This window comes from Diplotaxodon limnothrissa, linkage group LG7, assembly GCF_057381915.1.
Source record: "Diplotaxodon limnothrissa isolate DT_005_m linkage group LG7, D_limnothrissa_male_GT1.1, whole genome shotgun sequence".
Lineage (NCBI taxonomy): Eukaryota > Metazoa > Chordata > Actinopteri > Cichliformes > Cichlidae > Diplotaxodon > Diplotaxodon limnothrissa.
Window position 1 is genome coordinate 66,807,212 of NC_140602.1, and position 17,418 is coordinate 66,824,629.

Here is a 17,418-nt window from a genome sequence, read left to right on the forward strand (position 1 = left end):
CATGTAATACTGCGGTGCAAGGGTTATGATGTGGAGAGGACAGTTCTGCAGAATAGGTTGACGGAGCGGGGAATTGGGGAATTTAATCTGAAGAGTGTGTTGGAGGGTAGTAGGGCACAGGTGAGGGAACTGGTGGGGTTTCTGAAGGATATAGGTGTTTATGAAAGAGTGTAGGTTTTTTTTTTGTTTTTTTTTGTTTTTTTTTTTGATCCAAATTGTAAACTCACTGTCTGACCCATACTCCGGAACAGTAGGAGGCGGTAATGCTCCTTTATGTTGGTTGCCAACCGCCGTTAAACACAAAGAAGAAGAAGAAGAAGAGCTTCTTCAGTGTGTTTGAAAGCATAGCAACTGCATCACAGTGGCCTGAAGACGTGTGGGGGGTGGTGTTGCTGTGTAAATTCACAGGTAGGGCTCAGGAAGCTTGTTCTGGTCTGTCTAGGGAGACTGCCTAGTTTATGAAAAGATTAAAAGTGCCGTCCTCCTAGCCTATGAACTTGTACCTGAGGCCTATAGGCAGCATTTTCGAGGTTTGGAGTTGGCACAGGGTCAGTCCTACCTTGACTTCGCTTGGGAGAAGGCAAAGCTTTTTGATAGGTGGTGCTCTGCAAGCCAGGTTAACAATTTGGGGTCGTTACGTGAGCGCATGCTTGTGGAGGATTTTAAAAACTCTGTTCCTGAGTGTATTGCTCTTTATTTAAGTGAACAAAGGGTTTCCACATTACAGCAGGCTGCCACACTGGCAGATGAGTTCACCCTAAGTCATAAAATAAATGCTATTGAATGTGATACCCCTCTATGCCATAGTACATCTTGGAGAGGTAAGAGTGGGCCAGCTAACAAGGGTGAAAAAGTTGGTGGTTTCAAGACCCAAAAGGAAGCTTTGTTTCTTCTGCCACAAACCTGGACACCTTGTTGCTAACTGTTTGAAGCTGAAACTCAAACAGAAAGCACACTCAAAGCAAAAAGTGACTGCTTTGATAAAAGTCAGTCGTGGTTCTCAAACTGACAAGGTTGCCAGGCCTACTAAAAGGCTAAACCTGGAGCACAATTGCTCAGTAGCACCCTGTAATCAGTGTAAGAGGTCAACTAGCCCTGAGGTGCTGCTGGTTGACAGTGTCCCAGTTCCTCAAGATTACCTGAAGGTGGACAGATCATGTATAACACCACCACTCAGACCTGCACCCCTTGCTAACAAACATGTCTGTGTTTCAGTAAAACCTGCTAGCTGCCTGCTGGGTTCTCCACATGTGATGGTTCGAAGCCCTGGCTATCACATGGGACACTGTTTCGAGGGTCTGGGGCCACTCTCAGTCAATGTTGTGAACCCACTGAGATGGGGTTGGCAGCTTCCGCAGGAAATGCCTAACCGTTGCTATGGGGTTTGGTAGGTGGAAAGCCTACTGTTTTGGTGTTGAAACAGTTATGGATTTGATTAATTGTTTTGTTTATCATAATCATTTGACAAACCACAGGTTTGTATTTATGGGAAGGGGTGTTACGGCCTTGTTACTTGCAAAGCAATTCATAGAAATATGTAAATGTGACAAATATACAAAAACTATAAACTCATCACTGCAAAATCTCCAGTGTTAAATTAACAATTTCGACACTGTTTTATTAACACTTTTGACAGCGTTATATTTCTACCAGTAACCTAGTCAGTGTTAAAGATTAACAATGACTAACATTAGCAGAGTTGTTTGTCTAACACTGAAATATTACTAGCATCTTTAGTTATTTTCCAGTGATAGAAAATCAGCACTGCTCAGTGACTAGCTTACTGTTGGAAATATAACACTGGCAAAAGTGTTAATTTAACACTCAAAAAAGCGGACACATATAGACACTTTCTAGTGTCAATTTAACACTGGAGATTTTGCAGTGCATGAAGGGGGAAAATACTCAGAATAGTTCTTCCACTGCATTGCCTAAATCAGGTTTGCCTGTTCATTAATAACGTTTATATAATTGACAATAAAATGACACTAGAGTTCTGTATAATTGACATGTATTCTCACGTTATCTGGATTATTTGGAAATTTAAGCTACCGAAATTAAATGTTGTCAGCACTCTTAATGGGTGTGATATTTCCTGAGTTCAGTGCCAAGTGGTCACTTTCTGTTCCTAACTTTTGTAACATGTTAAATACAGAAGCTGTTTGCACATCTCAGGAAATCTGAAAGGTTCAAATACATGTTAATCACACTTCCCTCACAGGATTTCCCAACAACATGCCACAGAACTGCATTTTGAACGACCTCTGTCCTTTTGAGTGTATAAGTTGTGTTGCTATTAACCCTCTGAGGTCTGACCTTAACCAACAACAAGTGTTTGTGAACTAAAAATAAGGAATGTGGGATACTGTTTGTCCGTGATTTGAACAGCCCAGCGTGTGCTCCCGACGAAGGGAAAACCAATCCTGCAGGGAGACCTACCTCGGCACTTGTGCAGGTGAAACCAAAGGGCAGATATGTTTCACCATATTTTCTAGTGTTTGGCTTAGAATGAAGTTGGCTTGGAAACATATTCAGCGATGCTTCATCTCCTGCTTTGCGTTTGTGGAGGCGCCCCATGCTACCAGTGTCCAAGCGTTGGTTTTTTTGTTTTTTTCCCTTTACATACCGCGCCCTCCCTGCAATGGCTCTGCGCCCCCCCTAGGGGGTGGGCCCCACACTTTGGGAAGGTCTGAGCTAGAGTACAAAGTCAAGGGAAAACAGCTGTCAAGCAAGCTCCAGGTGAAACCATGAAGATATTTAAAGTATGCAATGCTGTTAACATCGGTCCAGTCAACAGTGACCCGTTTAGGCTTAGGTTCACATTTACCTCTTTACAGGGAATTGTTAACCATCTCGCACCACTGAAAGGGAAATCTTTTAACAGGACTGCAACCTATTTTAACCACATTTTTGTTTGGCATCCGAATCAGAATACTTTATTAATCCCGAAGGAAATTAGGGTTACAGCTGGCAGCACGCTAATGGCGCATGCGCACTTACAAAGGAACCTTCTGACCAAACTTTACACAAACAACACATTGGGGAGACATGTCAGAAAAGTAGGCTGATAGGAAAAAAACAATGAAAATACATAACATGAGGTAAGAGGAGGAGAAAAAAACTCCACTCAGACTAAGCTCCTAGTGGGAGAACAGTTTGATAACAGAAAAAACACCTCAGCACAAAAAGCACATCACTATCAATACACCATAGAAACACAAGACAAGCAACAGGGGCGGGTAAAGGGTAAGAGAGAGCCGGTGTAGACAGCGCATCCGGTCCTGCAGCGTGTCTGCGCTGGTCCAGTCGACCCGCCATCTTCCCCGGTAGGGCACAAGCATCGAAGGCGTTTGGAAAGGGAGGGTGGATCAGTGTGTGCATATCAGTGTATGTGTGTGTCCAGAGTTCAGCTGAGACAGTGTCCTTTGCCCTGCCAGGCTAAGTAAACAGTCTTCCAGCCAACCCAGGTGGCCTTGCATGGAATGGGGGGAACAGTCTAAACACAGTCGTTATCAGGGTGTTTTGTTCAGCTCCAGCCTTGAGGCCGCAGCTGGCGCCGAAGGGGTCTGCGCATGAAGTGATGATGGTTTTTACTTCAGAGCGAACAACTCATATGAATTTCAAAGCTGTTCTAACAGTCCAACACTGGTCTCTCAATCTCCTGTTGGAGAGCCGTGAGCTTTCTATGATGTTATCCAAACTTGCGTTCCGTGATGTTGTCATTCTTTTTGCTCAAAGAGCAGGTTCTGAGAACTCACGACCGCAGTGCACTTCCCCAAGATGTGATTGAATTAGCGCTCAAAGGTGTTATTGGAGCTAGCCCCTCCAGATATAATCCAGTTTTTCACTCAGAGGTCTTGTTCTTAGTATTCACGGCAGCCGTGTGTTCTCCAAGATCTTCTCCGTGCTGCACTCAATGAGCCCATTTTGAGAAACTCACGCCTCGTCCCATCATTTCAATCCCAGCGGGCAGCCTTGTGGGGGTTTGAACAGTCGGTTCCGTTTCCTTAATTCTTCGATAAGTCAGGGCCAAGCCAGCTCCGGTCAGCAAGAACCCTGTTATCATGGTTCCAAATAGGTAGATATCTTCAGCAGTCAGGCTCACCCGAGCCCAGACTTCTCGTTGAGAAGGGGTGTCAATTGCATTCAGAGACCAGTTGATCAAATCCATAATTCCTCTTTTAGGTTTTAGAGAACAGACTGTGAGAGTGTTCCAGGGAAAAGTAAGTAAAAACACAAGACAAGACAAGGACATAAGCAGCTAAGCAGGAAAGATAAGGGCAGGAGAGGAGAAAAGTGCGACCGCCTTCGCTGAGAGCCAAAAGAGAAAAAGAGAAAAAAATGGCATGTGGCTAAAATGCAACCTAACCCTAACCAGTGTTGGGTAAGTTACTTTAAATTAGCAACTTAGTTACATTACTAGTTACTTCTATCAAAAGTAACTCCGTCACTTCAAGTTACTCGTTACTTTCAAAGTAACTAGTAACTAGGGAAAGTAACTTTGGTTTTACTCAGAATTCTCTTGTTAATGTGTTGCTTCCATAACTTTGCCAGTCTTCTAGCTTGCTTACTTGCCACAAGTGCACTGTGCCACCTACCAATAGAAAGAAAAAGATAATGTGCATATTTCCACGAGAGAAACCCCACGCCTGGACCGTTGTTGACCGCCGCCATGATTCTAGCCTACGTCACAGCGTCATGTGCGCTTTTTACATCTAACACAAAAACTGCAGTCGTGGTGCTTTCGATTGTACTCAGAACTCGGAAATTCTGCCTTCTGAATAGGAAGATGTAGGTAACACCAGACTGCAGATGAGCTGCATACAGGGCTGGACTGGGACAAAAAATCGGCCCGGGCATTTTGACTAGAGACCGGCCGCCATTATAGTAAAAATCATAAAGCCTTTGAATGAAAACAAACGCTGTTCTGACAGTGATGTTCATTGTTCTGATGGTATATATGCATCAATCTATCAATTGTTTGTAAGATTCAGATAATTATTTTTTAAAAGCTAGATATTTTAAATGAGAATAAGAAAGAAAAGTATTTCTTTGTGCCCCCCTTTTCCTGTTAATGCCCTACCTGGCCCCCTGGCAACACTTTGCTAGACCCGCCCCTGCACAGTTACCAGCTGTCAGCTACACAGAAAAGGATCCTGGTGTTATTTGTCTCTCAGAAACAGTTCATAACTTCCCTTCAACTCATTCATGTCACCTAAAAGGTAAACCTGTTTCTCCATCACCTGTTCAGCTCTGATGATTCAGTAAGGACATCTCCTGGTTTCATCTTCATGTTTCACTCTCACCAGATATACAAACCGATATCATGACCAGCAGCTTTTACAGCTGTGGCTCCAGCAAACATCAGCTGATACTAGAGAATAATATTAAATAAATTCTAACAACAGCTGATCAAGCTTAAACGTGCCGCTGTTGTTTAGCGCGACATCCGCTGGTTTCTTCTTTCTGGGGCAAAGTGGGTGATAAACAAACAAGAGAGAAAAGCTGATCAGCTGATCAGTTTCATGATTGAAGTAGAAACAGGAGAGGGAGGGGGAGAATGAGAGAAGAGGAGGCAGCTGTGCAGCAAAGACACAGAATAACTCCAGCTTTGTGTCTTTTTTATTGTAGCTGAAGTTCGGGACAAACTGTTCCTTTTCAGCTCAATAAGAAACGTATAATATTTTCTCTGAATACCAGACGATTCCGTTTTTTTACAGGATGGTTGGCAACTCTACTAACCAACCTTATGAACAAAATAAATTTCAACATCAGTAACATCATAGCACCCACCCAGATGTATAGAAACTCCGTCATGCTAGCTAGTACACAGTACGAAAAAGTCAGCATAACGAAAATAAACTCCACCTAAACTTGGTTTATATCTGACCCAGATAGACTGCAGGGCCCTATTTCAGGAAGCCGGTTTAGTGCAAACTCTGAGTAAGTATACCCTGAGTTAAAGAAAACTCTGGGTTTTCGGTTTCACAAAGCGAGTTTAGATTAATTCTGAGTGAGTTACTATGACGACACACTCCGTGAAGCTAAAATGCCCCCTAGCAGGTTTACTTCAACTAACCCTGACCTTCTCCGCCTCTTTGTCAGAAACCTGACTGTAGGAAGTGTCAGACATGGCGTGCTCCTTCCTTGAAGAGCCAGTAGATGTTGAAGCCCAAATTCGCATGTTATCGGCATATGCTGCCATCAGAATTTCGGCCTCAAGCGCTGTAAAATACATTGACCGCGCCTTCTTTCCCTCCGTCTCCATGGTGACTCGCTTAATCTGTGCTCCACTAATCAGGGCTTTATGTATCCTCGTGTGCGCGCTTAACTTGGGGTTAAAGCAACTCCGCGTTGACTGAACTAATTGTTATCAGCCTTTGTGAAACCGAATATTCCGAGTTGGACAGTTCGGGGTTACTCAACCCTGTGTATCATTTTTCACTCTGAGTTTTCTAAACCGGCTTCCTGAAATAGGGCCCAGGTCATAACTTCTTACCTGAAGTTCAGCTCACCTGACACTCGGACCGGCGGCTGCCTCGGGTCTCTACTCCTCCTCCGTCCCCTTTCCCTCCTCCACCTGCTGGCCTCCACCACTTGCTAATGCTACTAAATCTGTGGAAGCTCCGTGATAGGCACCTCAAAAAGTAACGAATAATGACCCTAAATCCCAGTAACGATTAACGCGTTCCTGATTTTGGCATAACTAGTTACCGTGCTCGTTACCACAATAATAACGTAGTTACTGTAACGCGTTACTTAATAACGCGTTAGTCCCAACACTGACCCTAACCCTAAGTGGTTTGCTTGTGACCAAGTGGCTGTTAGTATGTAACAAGATGGCTATCACAGATTTGCTATAAAAAACATCTTGATGATCCTCGAAGCATTTGGGAAAATATTTTGTGGACTCATGAAACATAAGCTTCACTTTTTGGAAGGCTTTGGAGTCACATCAGAGCTGGTATCAAACTTGCAAAGCAATTCATAGAAATATGTAAATGTGACAAATATCCAAAAACTATGAACTCATCACTGCAAAATCTCCAGTGTTAAATTAACAATTTCGACACTGTTTTATTAACACTTTTGACAGCGTTATATTTCTGCAGTAACCTAGTCAGTGTTAAAGATTAACAATGACTAACATTAGCAGTGTTGTTTGTCTAACACTGAAATATTACTAGCATCTTTAGTTATTTCCCAGTGATAGAAAGTCAGCACTGCTCAGTGACTAGCTTACTGTTGGAAATATAACACTGTCAAAAGTGTTAATTTAACACTCAAAAGAGCGGACACATATAGACACTTTCTAGTGTCAATTTAACACTGGAGATTTTGCAGTGCACGAAGGGGGAAAATACTCAGAATAGTTCTTCCACTGCATTGCCTAAATCAGGTTTGCCTGTTAATTAATAACGTTTATATGATTGACAATAAAATGACACTAGAGTTCTGTGTAATTGACATGTATTCTCAGGTCATCTGGATTATTTGGAAATTTAAACTACCGAAATTAAATGTTGTCAGCACTCTTAATGGGTGTGATATTTCCTAAGTTCAGTGGTTCAATACAGAAGCTGTTTGCACATCTCAGGAAATCTGAAAGGTTCAAATACATGTTAATCACACTTCCCTCACAGGATTTCCCAACAACATGCCACAGAACTGCATTTTGAAGGACCTCTGTCCTTTTGAGTGTATAAGTTGTGTTGCTATTAACCCCCTGAGGTCTGACCTTAACCCACCCTAACCCTGTATTTTGGAGAAGAGCAAAGCAGACGGTTTTTTTTTCCTTTTTGGGGGGGTAAAATTTGTTTTCCATGTGTTGCAGTTAGAATGGTTATTTTCTGTGTTGCCCAATTGCAAGTCTTGGAGAAAAATTTAATAAAAACAAAAATGATATATTCTGATTGCAGAGGTTCAGAGTTCAGAGGGTTATGGTTGGGGTCATCACCGACAATGGCTTAGACCTCAGATGGTTTAGTCTGCCTAAAGCTAATGTGTTTAAAAGGCAAAGTACTACATAACTCCAATCCCGTGCTACGTGATATTTTTGGCTTTTGAGAATTTTTCAGGTGTTAAAAAAAAATCGACATTGTAATTTTTACACATTTTTACACATAAACCATAAACCAGAACAAATATTTTTTTGTTTTTTTCTGTAGTGTGTTTAGCTTGCAATAAAAAGTGCCTTGATGCAACTGTTGTTGTGATCTGGTGCTGTATAAATTAAACTGTATTGAAGTGAAGAGCCCCAGGAGGAAAACGTGTCACAGAGCATGATAATATTTTAGGGATGTCATAAAAGTGTTACTCTGACAAAGTAGCTCTACCAGGATCTCCAACTCAGTATCTGGAGGATGTGCAGGAGGTCCAACCTCTCTATGTGAAATGCATAACTGGAAATGTGTGCAAGGTCCGTAAGACCAAGTACAAAAGATAAGAGTTCATTTTGAAATCAACATCTTCTAGTTTCTGAAAATATGCTTGTTCAGCATGTAGCTCAAATGCAACCCAACCCTAGCAGTACTCCTAAGCCACTGGCTGATTCCTGGTGGATGCTGAAGTTAAAGGATCTGATGCTAACATTTTGGTGTTTTGGGAATATGAGTAATAACTGTTTGGTGGATGACAGACCTTTTCCAAAAAGTCTTTTTTGTGCTTCTCCAAACAAAGTGTTTGTTCTCCTCATCAGTAATGGAGCAGCAGGACCCCCATCTGTCACTCGTTCAATTTTTCCTCATCAGGTAGAAAATTTCATGTGTTGCTGCAATCCCAACCACAAGAGGGGAAGTGAAACTCAACACACGCTCACAGTAGAGCTTAATGGGAGTGTACACAAGTTAGCTGCTGCAGTCACACACATGCCAAAATCACACTAAGACACTTTCATGCAGTTCTGCCGAGCGATCCAACATGAAGCTGTATGTGATTGTTCCACTGTGTGTGCTGTTTACCATCACCCAGCAGGTAAGAAAACACAGAAGACATTGTGATATTTTAATTAAATTAACTGCTTTTTATTAACTGATTTTTGCTTTGTTTAACATTTTAAATTTCAGATATCTTTGTCTGAGAATTGTGTCTGTGAATTTGCACAATCTGAGAAAAGTTTCCCTCATGACAAACTGGAAAGAGTTCAAGGTGCTGCCTTAGACTGCAACAGCAACCTTATGCCACAGAAGGTATGTGTGTGTGTGTGTGTGTGTGTGTGTGTGTGTGTGTGTGTGTGTGTGTGTGTGTGTGTGTGTGTGTGTGTGTGTGTGTGTGTGTGTGTGTGTGTGTGTGCATTCATGCTAAGTACTTTATAGCCACTGCTCTGCCTGCAGATTATAAAGCTGGAGAGTTTGCTCCTTGGTTTGGATCGCCGTCTGCCTGTACTGGAGAAGGATGTATCGATGCTGGAGAAAGAAGATGATGGAGAGCTCTACGGTGTTCTCAGCCTCTACGTCATAGAGAACGAAATGACTGAGATCAATGAGCTGATTGATAAGCTCAACAGCACCAGTCTGGAACAGGAGCGTGTTACTGCTGCGACAACTCAACAGGTAAATTCACAAACAGATGAGGCATTATATTAAGAACTTGCTTTTCAAGTCTCGATCGCGTTTTAACGTAAAATGCTTTTTTCACTTGATCTCTGAAGTCTTGGTACTTGGCAGACAAAGCAAATGGTCACTCTGACTTACACACATCTAAAATAATTTACATTCCCATTAGAACATTTTCAAAATGAGTTACTGAAATTGATGTTTTTGAAGCTACTGAATTCTATAAATTCTGCAATGACAGAAATACATCATAACAACACTATAGTCTGCTTAGTCACAGTACTGCTATGACTTGGCCTTCTCACTGTATGTGCCGAGCCTGGCAGCCTTCTCAAAAAGTAGTCTGCTTCTCTAATTCACAGACTGCTCAGTGGTTGCTCTTGTTTTCCTCAAAGACTGCTCCTAATTAAAGGCTCAACACAAAACATTGTTTCTACCTGTAGAATAAATACTTTGTCTAATTTTTATCCATGGCAAGGTCTTCAGTCAGGCATAAACCCAGCCTTACTTAATGCACCATTTTCATGTGTCAGCTTGTATTTTGAGTAAATGCTCATTCAAAACTCTTACCATATTTTACGTGCAATTAAAATGAGTTTTTGATCAGAGATCTGTGATGTCTGCTGATGTCAGCTTCAGGACCTGAGAGAAGAGATGCAGGAGCTAGAGACATTTGACACAATGCAAGTGGTGAAAAGACAACAAGCCAACCAACGCCTGAAGAGGGACCTGGAACAATGCAAGAACGGGCTTCATCCCACCCACCAACCCACTGAGCGTCCACATGGTAATCCCCAAAAGCTTCCTTTATGCAGCTCAAAGCGATCTGACTATAGCATAGCATTTGCATATCTCCACACCTGCACAGATACCCAACATTAATTTGGCAGATATCAAAAAACATGCTATTTAAGCTGCTTTAGCATGTCCACATTTCTGCAAGCCACTTTAAATTGAATTCAATTTTCACCTTTCAGTTTTAGTTATATAGCGCCAAATCACAACAACAGTTGCCTCAAGGTGCTTTATATTGTAAGGTAGACCCTACAATAATACATACAAAGAAAAACCCAACAATCAAATGACCCCCTATGAGCAAGCACTTTGGTGACAGTGGGAAGGAAAAACTCCCTTTTAACAGGAAGAAACCTCCAGCAGAACCAGGCTCAGGGAGGGGCGGCCATCTGCTGTGACCAGTTGGGGTGAGAGAAGGAAGACAGGATAAAAGACATGCTGTGGAAGAGAGACAGAAATTAATAATAAGTACGATTTAATGCAGAGAGGTCTATTAACACATAACGACTGAGCAAGGTGACTGAAGAAGCAATACTCAATGCATCATGGGAATCCCCCAGCAGTCCACACCTATTGCAGAATAACTAAGGGAGGATTCAGGGTCACCTGGTCCAGCCCTAACTATATGCTTTAGCAAAAAGGAAAGTTTTAAGCCTAATCTTGAAAGTAGAGATAGTGTCTGTCTCCTGAATCCAAACTGGAAGCTGGTTCCACAGAAGAGGGGCCTGAAAACTGAAGGCTCTGCCTCCCATTCTACTTCTAAATACTCAAGGAACAACAAGTAGGCCTGCAGTGTGAGAGTGAAGTGCTCTAATAGGGTGATATGGTACTACAAGGTCATTAAGATATGATGGGGCCTGATTATTTAAGACCTTGTATGTGAGGAGCAGGATTTTGAAATCTGGATTTAACAAGGAGCCAATGAAGGGGAAATCTGCTCTCTCTTTCTAGTCCCTGTCAGGACTCTTGCTGCAGCATTTTGGATTAACTGAAGGTTTTTCAGGGAGGTTTTTGGACATCCTGATAATAATGAATTACAGTAGTCCAGCCTGGAAGTAATAAATGCATGAACTAGTTTTTCAGCATCACTCTGAGACAGGATATTTCTAATTTTAGAGATGCTGTGCAAATGGAAGAAAGCAGTCTTACATATTTGTTTAATATGTGCATTGAAGGACATGTCCTGGTCAAAAATGACTCCAAGGTTCCTCACAGCGTTACTGGAGGCCAAGGTAATGCCATCCAGAGTAAGAATCTGGTTAGATACCATATTTCTAAGATTTTCAGGGCCGAGTACAATAACCTCAGTTTTATCTGAATTAAGAAGCAGAAAGTTAGCGGCCATCCAGGTCTTTATGTCTTTAAGACATTCCTGCAGTTTAACTAATTGGTGTGTGTTATCTGGCTTTATGGGTAGATAGAGTTGGGTGTCATCAGCTTAGCAGTGTAAATGTATGCGGTGTCTTCTAATGATACTGCCTAAAGGCAGCGTGTATAATGTAAACAGAATTGGTCCAAGCACTGAACCCTGTGAAACTCCAAAATTAACCTTAGTGTGAGAAGAGGACTCTCCATTTGTAAGCAACAACTTTGCAACCAACTTCCAGCACAGAGCTTTCTTGCATTCTGTATGTTGATTAATCATTGCAATATCGGTTGACAATGATGCCTGCTGTGTTCTGTACTGGAGTTTTGCTGCTGCTCTCCACTTTCCATGAAAGGCCCGGAGCAGAGCAATGCAACCAAACATTAACTCTTGCAGATATAAATAGTAGTCTTACCTTGACTATAATCCTGCTGAATGAACTACTATAGCCATATATGGGAAGAAATCGGCCATGCAAATTAACACTCTCGCTTTGTTTCCTTTAACATTTTATCCTCAGGTAATTGTCCCTATGGTCAGTTTCTGAATATAAGTGAACCGAGGGTCTACACAGCAGGAGAGTATCCTGGTTCATACAAGTATGGTGCCTGGGGTCGGGATCCCAAACCAGAAGCCGGGAAGGAGAGTTGGTATTGGCGGGTAATATTGACTTCCAGCAACAGATATGCCCACTACGTCCGTTTCTATTCCACCTTGAGCTCCCTCATCATTGGGGTGAGCGTCCCTGGTAAGAACCTGTCCTTTTGTAATATTTTTTGTGGCATACTGGGGAACATTTAAGTGTAAACTATTTACAGTACGGAAGGCAAGGTGTAGACTGACTTTCCGCCAATAAAAAAACGTAAGCTAGAACTAAACACTTCTGCTAGTCACACTACAGAGTCAGTTCCCAAAATTGTGGAAATGTAAGTTGTTTCACAAAAGGCACAAAAGCAGAACTGGCTCTATAACAGCATCACGTTTAGGGATGAGTATCAAAAACCAGTTCTTGTTGAGAACAGCTGAGGTTGTTGAGGTTCCCACTGTTTCAAAATTCCTTGGAATTGTCGATATCGATTCCAGTCGCCCCGAATGACGTCACCACATTGCGGAGCGTCATTTACCTGGCAGGAAACATGGTGGCTCAAACACTCAAAAGTGTGGTTATACTTTACAAGAACTGATGACAACACGGCAACTTGCAAAGTAGATATTTCATTTAAGGAAGGACACACTACAAATATGCAAAAACATTTGCTCACAAAACACGCGATGACCGTAAATGAATGTCGTGTTTTTAATTCCGCTCCGGACTCGTGAATCTCAACCCAGCAGCAGCGGTAACGTTTGCACGTCCTCTCCCGTTAATGCGGCAGGTAAATAATCAACTACCAGTGCATATTATGTTAGCGCGATCTGCCTTATTACAAAACCTGCCATTACTGTGCATTTAGGTGACCGTGATGAGAGAGACAGAGTCTGGCTCAGATGCTGGCAGTTCTCACTGCAGTCTACCGGTAGCGTCTCCTTTCAGGCCAGGATAGACGAATGTCACCGAGCAGTGACTGAGTTTGTGGTAAAAGGCTTGCACCCATTTGCCACAGCAGATGCCCCCGATTTTCGCTAAGTGAATGTGTTTAATTGTAGGCAGGGACATTACTGGATATTCTTGTGTAATTGCTACAGAATAATTTATGTTATACTTTGTTATTGCTACAGAAGAATATTTATTTTATTATTTTACATTTACAATTTTTTTTTCCTGGGGCCCCTGTGACACCCCATTGAAGAGCCGTAGGTTGGATCTCTTAAGATCTCACTGTTGGGTTTGTAAGGCCATGTTACTCCTAAATTTCTATCTTGTTCAAAGAGAAGATATAAAGCAAAGTTCTAAGCTAATCGACCTTAGTGTTCTCCTTTTAAAAAAAGAATCAATAAAGAATCGAATCGTTAAACAGAATCGAAAATGGAATCGGAATCATGAAAATCTTATCAATACCCATCCCTAATCACCTTGCTCTGTCTATACTGCCAGTCTAAAAGTAACTTGTAGATAGTGACTCCAGTAAACTCCTCCAGTCTCTCAGTAGTTTTTTTTTTTTTTTTTTTTAAAAACACAGCATGAATCATGCGAAATCTTCTGATACTTTCAAAATCCGGCTCTCTTCCTGACAATCTCAGCACCAAAGGTTCACCCTGAAGGTGTAACTAATTTTAAAGAAAATTCAGTCAATCCTTAAACTTTTTAAAAAGCTAGGCACTGCTGGTTTTAGCAACATTGGGTCAGACGGGAATACACTTCAAATTTGTTGAAGGCTAATTTCAGCAGAGGATTGACACACAAGAGAATGTTTGTGATCCTGAAAATAATTTAAACAATAATCAAAGACCAATGAAAAGATGTACCCACCAAAAAAGCACAATTATTTTTTTGTGGATAATATAAAAACAGTATTATAAAATGTAATAGGTTTTGTTTTTTAATCAGGCTTGTCAGTTATTATCTTTTTCTTCCTTTTTCAGGCAACGTCCAGATCAGTCCCTCAAATCCAACTACCAACACCATCCAAGGTCCAAATAATGTTCTGTATGGAGGCGCTTTGTACTACAACTGTTACAACAAGGATGCCGTTTGTTGTTTCAACCTCACTTCCAAAATTGTTACCACCTTACATCTACCCAAAGGAACCAGGTTGATTCACTTAACTCTGTTTTTAAAAATGGTTATTTTGTAATAAAGATAATAAATACAGTTTTTATTTTTATAACAAGAATAGCAAATACTCTTTTTACTCATATTTTACTCAGTATAAATATTAGTTTTGCAAACACTCTCATGGGAAATATATTCTTTTAAAAAGGAGAAACCATAAAGTACAGGTCTTTAAGAGATAAGCAAACATGACATTTTTTGGTGTAAAACATTCATTTCTGTCCTCTGTTAATCAGGTACAATGCAAAGGGTAACTTCTGCAACCTTGAAGAATGCTACCAATGCACTGACCTGGACCTGGCAACAGATGAGTCTGGCATCTGGGTGGTCTACACCACCACCCAGGACTTTGGCAACTTGGTTCTGTCCAAGGTGGAAGAGGGTGAACCACCAAAGCTCGGACAAACCTGGCACACTTCAGTCTACAAGCAGGCAGTGACCAACACCTTCATGGCCTGCGGCGTCCTCTACGCCACACGTTACGTCAACGAAGAGGTCGAGGAGATCTTTTACTCCTTCAACCCCGTGACGGGACAGGAGAGGTTCAACGTTGGCATCTTCATGAAGAAGTTGGCTCCTAACATTCAAGCCCTGAACTACAGCCCTGTGGACCAGATGCTTCATGCCTACTGTGACTCCTACATGGTCTCTTACAAGGTGCAGTTTGAGTTACTGGATAATCAGTCCTGAAGCTAAATACTGACTCCAGTAATAGTTACTAAAGAATAAAAACAAGCATTGAATTTCTGAAAAATGACACATACTATACACAATATGCATTATCAATTTACATACTAAACCAATTTACTGTTGTCTCTTTCTTTTTACTGTTTTCCTTCAATCAATTAAAAGCATACACTTCTGGTGTGGTTTTATTCAGTGTTATATTCAGGCTATGTTTCAAAAGTCAACATGGAGCTACTGGTATAAATTTAGATCAAGTAATTGTATAGGAAGTGTAGACTCCATCAGGAAGTCAGTTCAACTGGCAAACACATCTCACTTCTGAAAATTAGAAATATTTAAAGACCACAAGGTATGGTATTTCCACAATATTATAAAAAGATGCAATATCCTTCAGCAGACAAGGCCTCAGTGCTGGGTATTGCCTTCTGTACCAGAAATGACTTCTGATATTTTGCCTAATAGTTCCCTCATCTCCAACATCAGTTGGCTGAAACATGTTGACCCTTCTTCTCTCCACCTTCAAAATGTTTGATTTACAAGTTTACAAACTACAAGTTTCTGTTAGATTTGTATTCTTGATTGTCATTTATGCTTAGAAATATCTACTCATATATGCTTAGAGTGTTATAATCAATGTCATGTTGGTAGAGGTTTGATCCTTAATAGTCTGCAAAGGCTTTGTGTACATTCCAGAGTGTTCTGGCATTCACACCTACATCCTGGGAGAGGTCAAACCTTCTCTTATTGTTTTATGGTAGGATAAACGTAGCTATATCAGTTTTAGGCTAAGTGCCTTTTGTTTAGATGGACCGCTAGACTCCTGGCACCAGCTTTGGGGAGTCTTCACAGGGTCACATCTTGACCCCCCCCCCCCCCCCCCCCCCCCCCACACACACACACACACACACACACATGCTTACACAACGCACAGGCAAGGTACTCTTTGTGTGTATGTAGACGTCATATGTTAATGAACCTATGTATATTCATGTGAGCTCAATAAAAGGAGTGCTATGGGGAACCTGGCTGAGAGTCTGACGGAGGTCAAGTGGGTGGAACGACACTTGGCTCCAGGCAGGTCTCCCTCATGCATGAGTAACACAAAGAACTTTGCCTACTTGGTGTTCAATGCCTTTGCTGTGTAGTTAAATTGTCTCATTCCAGCGGTGGGCCTGTGCTAGACAGAGCCAACAGTTTCCAAATGTATGTTCACATTATTTTCAAGCGTTTTAATGAGATGATCTACTTTGAATATTTTATTACTTGCCTACATTGTATGTATCTGGTATATGTTCCCATTACTCAGGTGTACAGTACATAGACTGCTAGCCAAAGCTAGCTTGCGTACAGAGAGCAAGCTTGTATAAGAACAGGCCTCAAACCACACTTTACCCTGTGGCCTCTGGCATCATAAACGCAATATTGCGCACTGGTTATGAAGAGAACCTTGAACCTTGAGCTGCTCTATATTAACCACATTTTTGGTGTCTAAGGGCGTCTCTCTATTAGGCTTCCCATGCACCCAAAACGTGACAGAAAACACCTGAGTCGTCAAATTCTGACGTAAAGTCTTTATTTCTCACTTGTTACTTGATCAGTACATTGACAGAGACAGTTTACTTTGTATATGTATTTATATAATATATTTAAACTTTACAGTACACATCTGGATGACAACGAAGTCGGTAAGAGTCCTACTGTTGTGAATAGAAACAAGCTCAGAGGGAAGATTCCCACAATATGAAACGATCCAAATGAGAAAAAAGAACTTATTGCTTAATACAAATTGGTCATAATGGCAGTAAGAAGAGAAATAGTGTTAGCACATGGACCAATAAAATACCATGAAGAGGTTACACCCTATTATTGTCTTTAAAAAAAAATCTCCAAGAGAAGAGGAAAAGAAATACATTTTCTCACAATACGGTAATGTTAGAGTGCTCGGTTGGGGTAACCCGCTCTATAAATGAGAAGTATCTACAAGTGCAAGGAGGACCAAGGTCTATACAAACTGATCCAGCGCTAGCTTACAGGACCTGTGGACTTTCACAATTCAACTTCACTATTTAAAGACCTCGAAGAGGAAGGAGCAGATAGGAGATGGGTTTTCATGTACATGGTTAAATGTCAAAGATAAAAGAAATGGAAAACATAGTGAGGATGAGGTGTGGGTTGACAATACTGTACAGCACTTCAAAAAGGGACAAGATACATTCAGGAGCCCCCCCAGGCAGTTTGAGTCATGTAGGAGGATGGCAGAAAATAGCTTAGTGAACAGAAGAAACAGTGAAAATGATCACAAA

At 41.4% G+C, this 17,418-nt stretch overlaps 1 protein-coding gene across 1 annotated transcript; it reads left to right on the forward strand.

The window, feature by feature from the left end:
- The first annotated feature begins 8,870 nt into the window (after positions 1–8,870).
- LOC146629622 (olfactomedin-4-like) lies at positions 8,871–15,624 on the forward strand. The gene is made up of 7 exons (XM_085358763.1): positions 8,871–8,973; positions 9,066–9,188; positions 9,333–9,551; positions 10,188–10,341; positions 12,236–12,463; positions 14,239–14,407; positions 14,665–15,624. The coding sequence occupies exons 1-7, from the start codon at positions 8,920–8,922 to the stop codon at positions 15,116–15,118; spliced, it is 1,401 nt and encodes a 466-aa protein (XP_085214889.1). The 5' UTR covers positions 8,871–8,919; the 3' UTR covers positions 15,119–15,624.
- Positions 15,625–17,418: the final 1,794 nt, after the last annotated feature.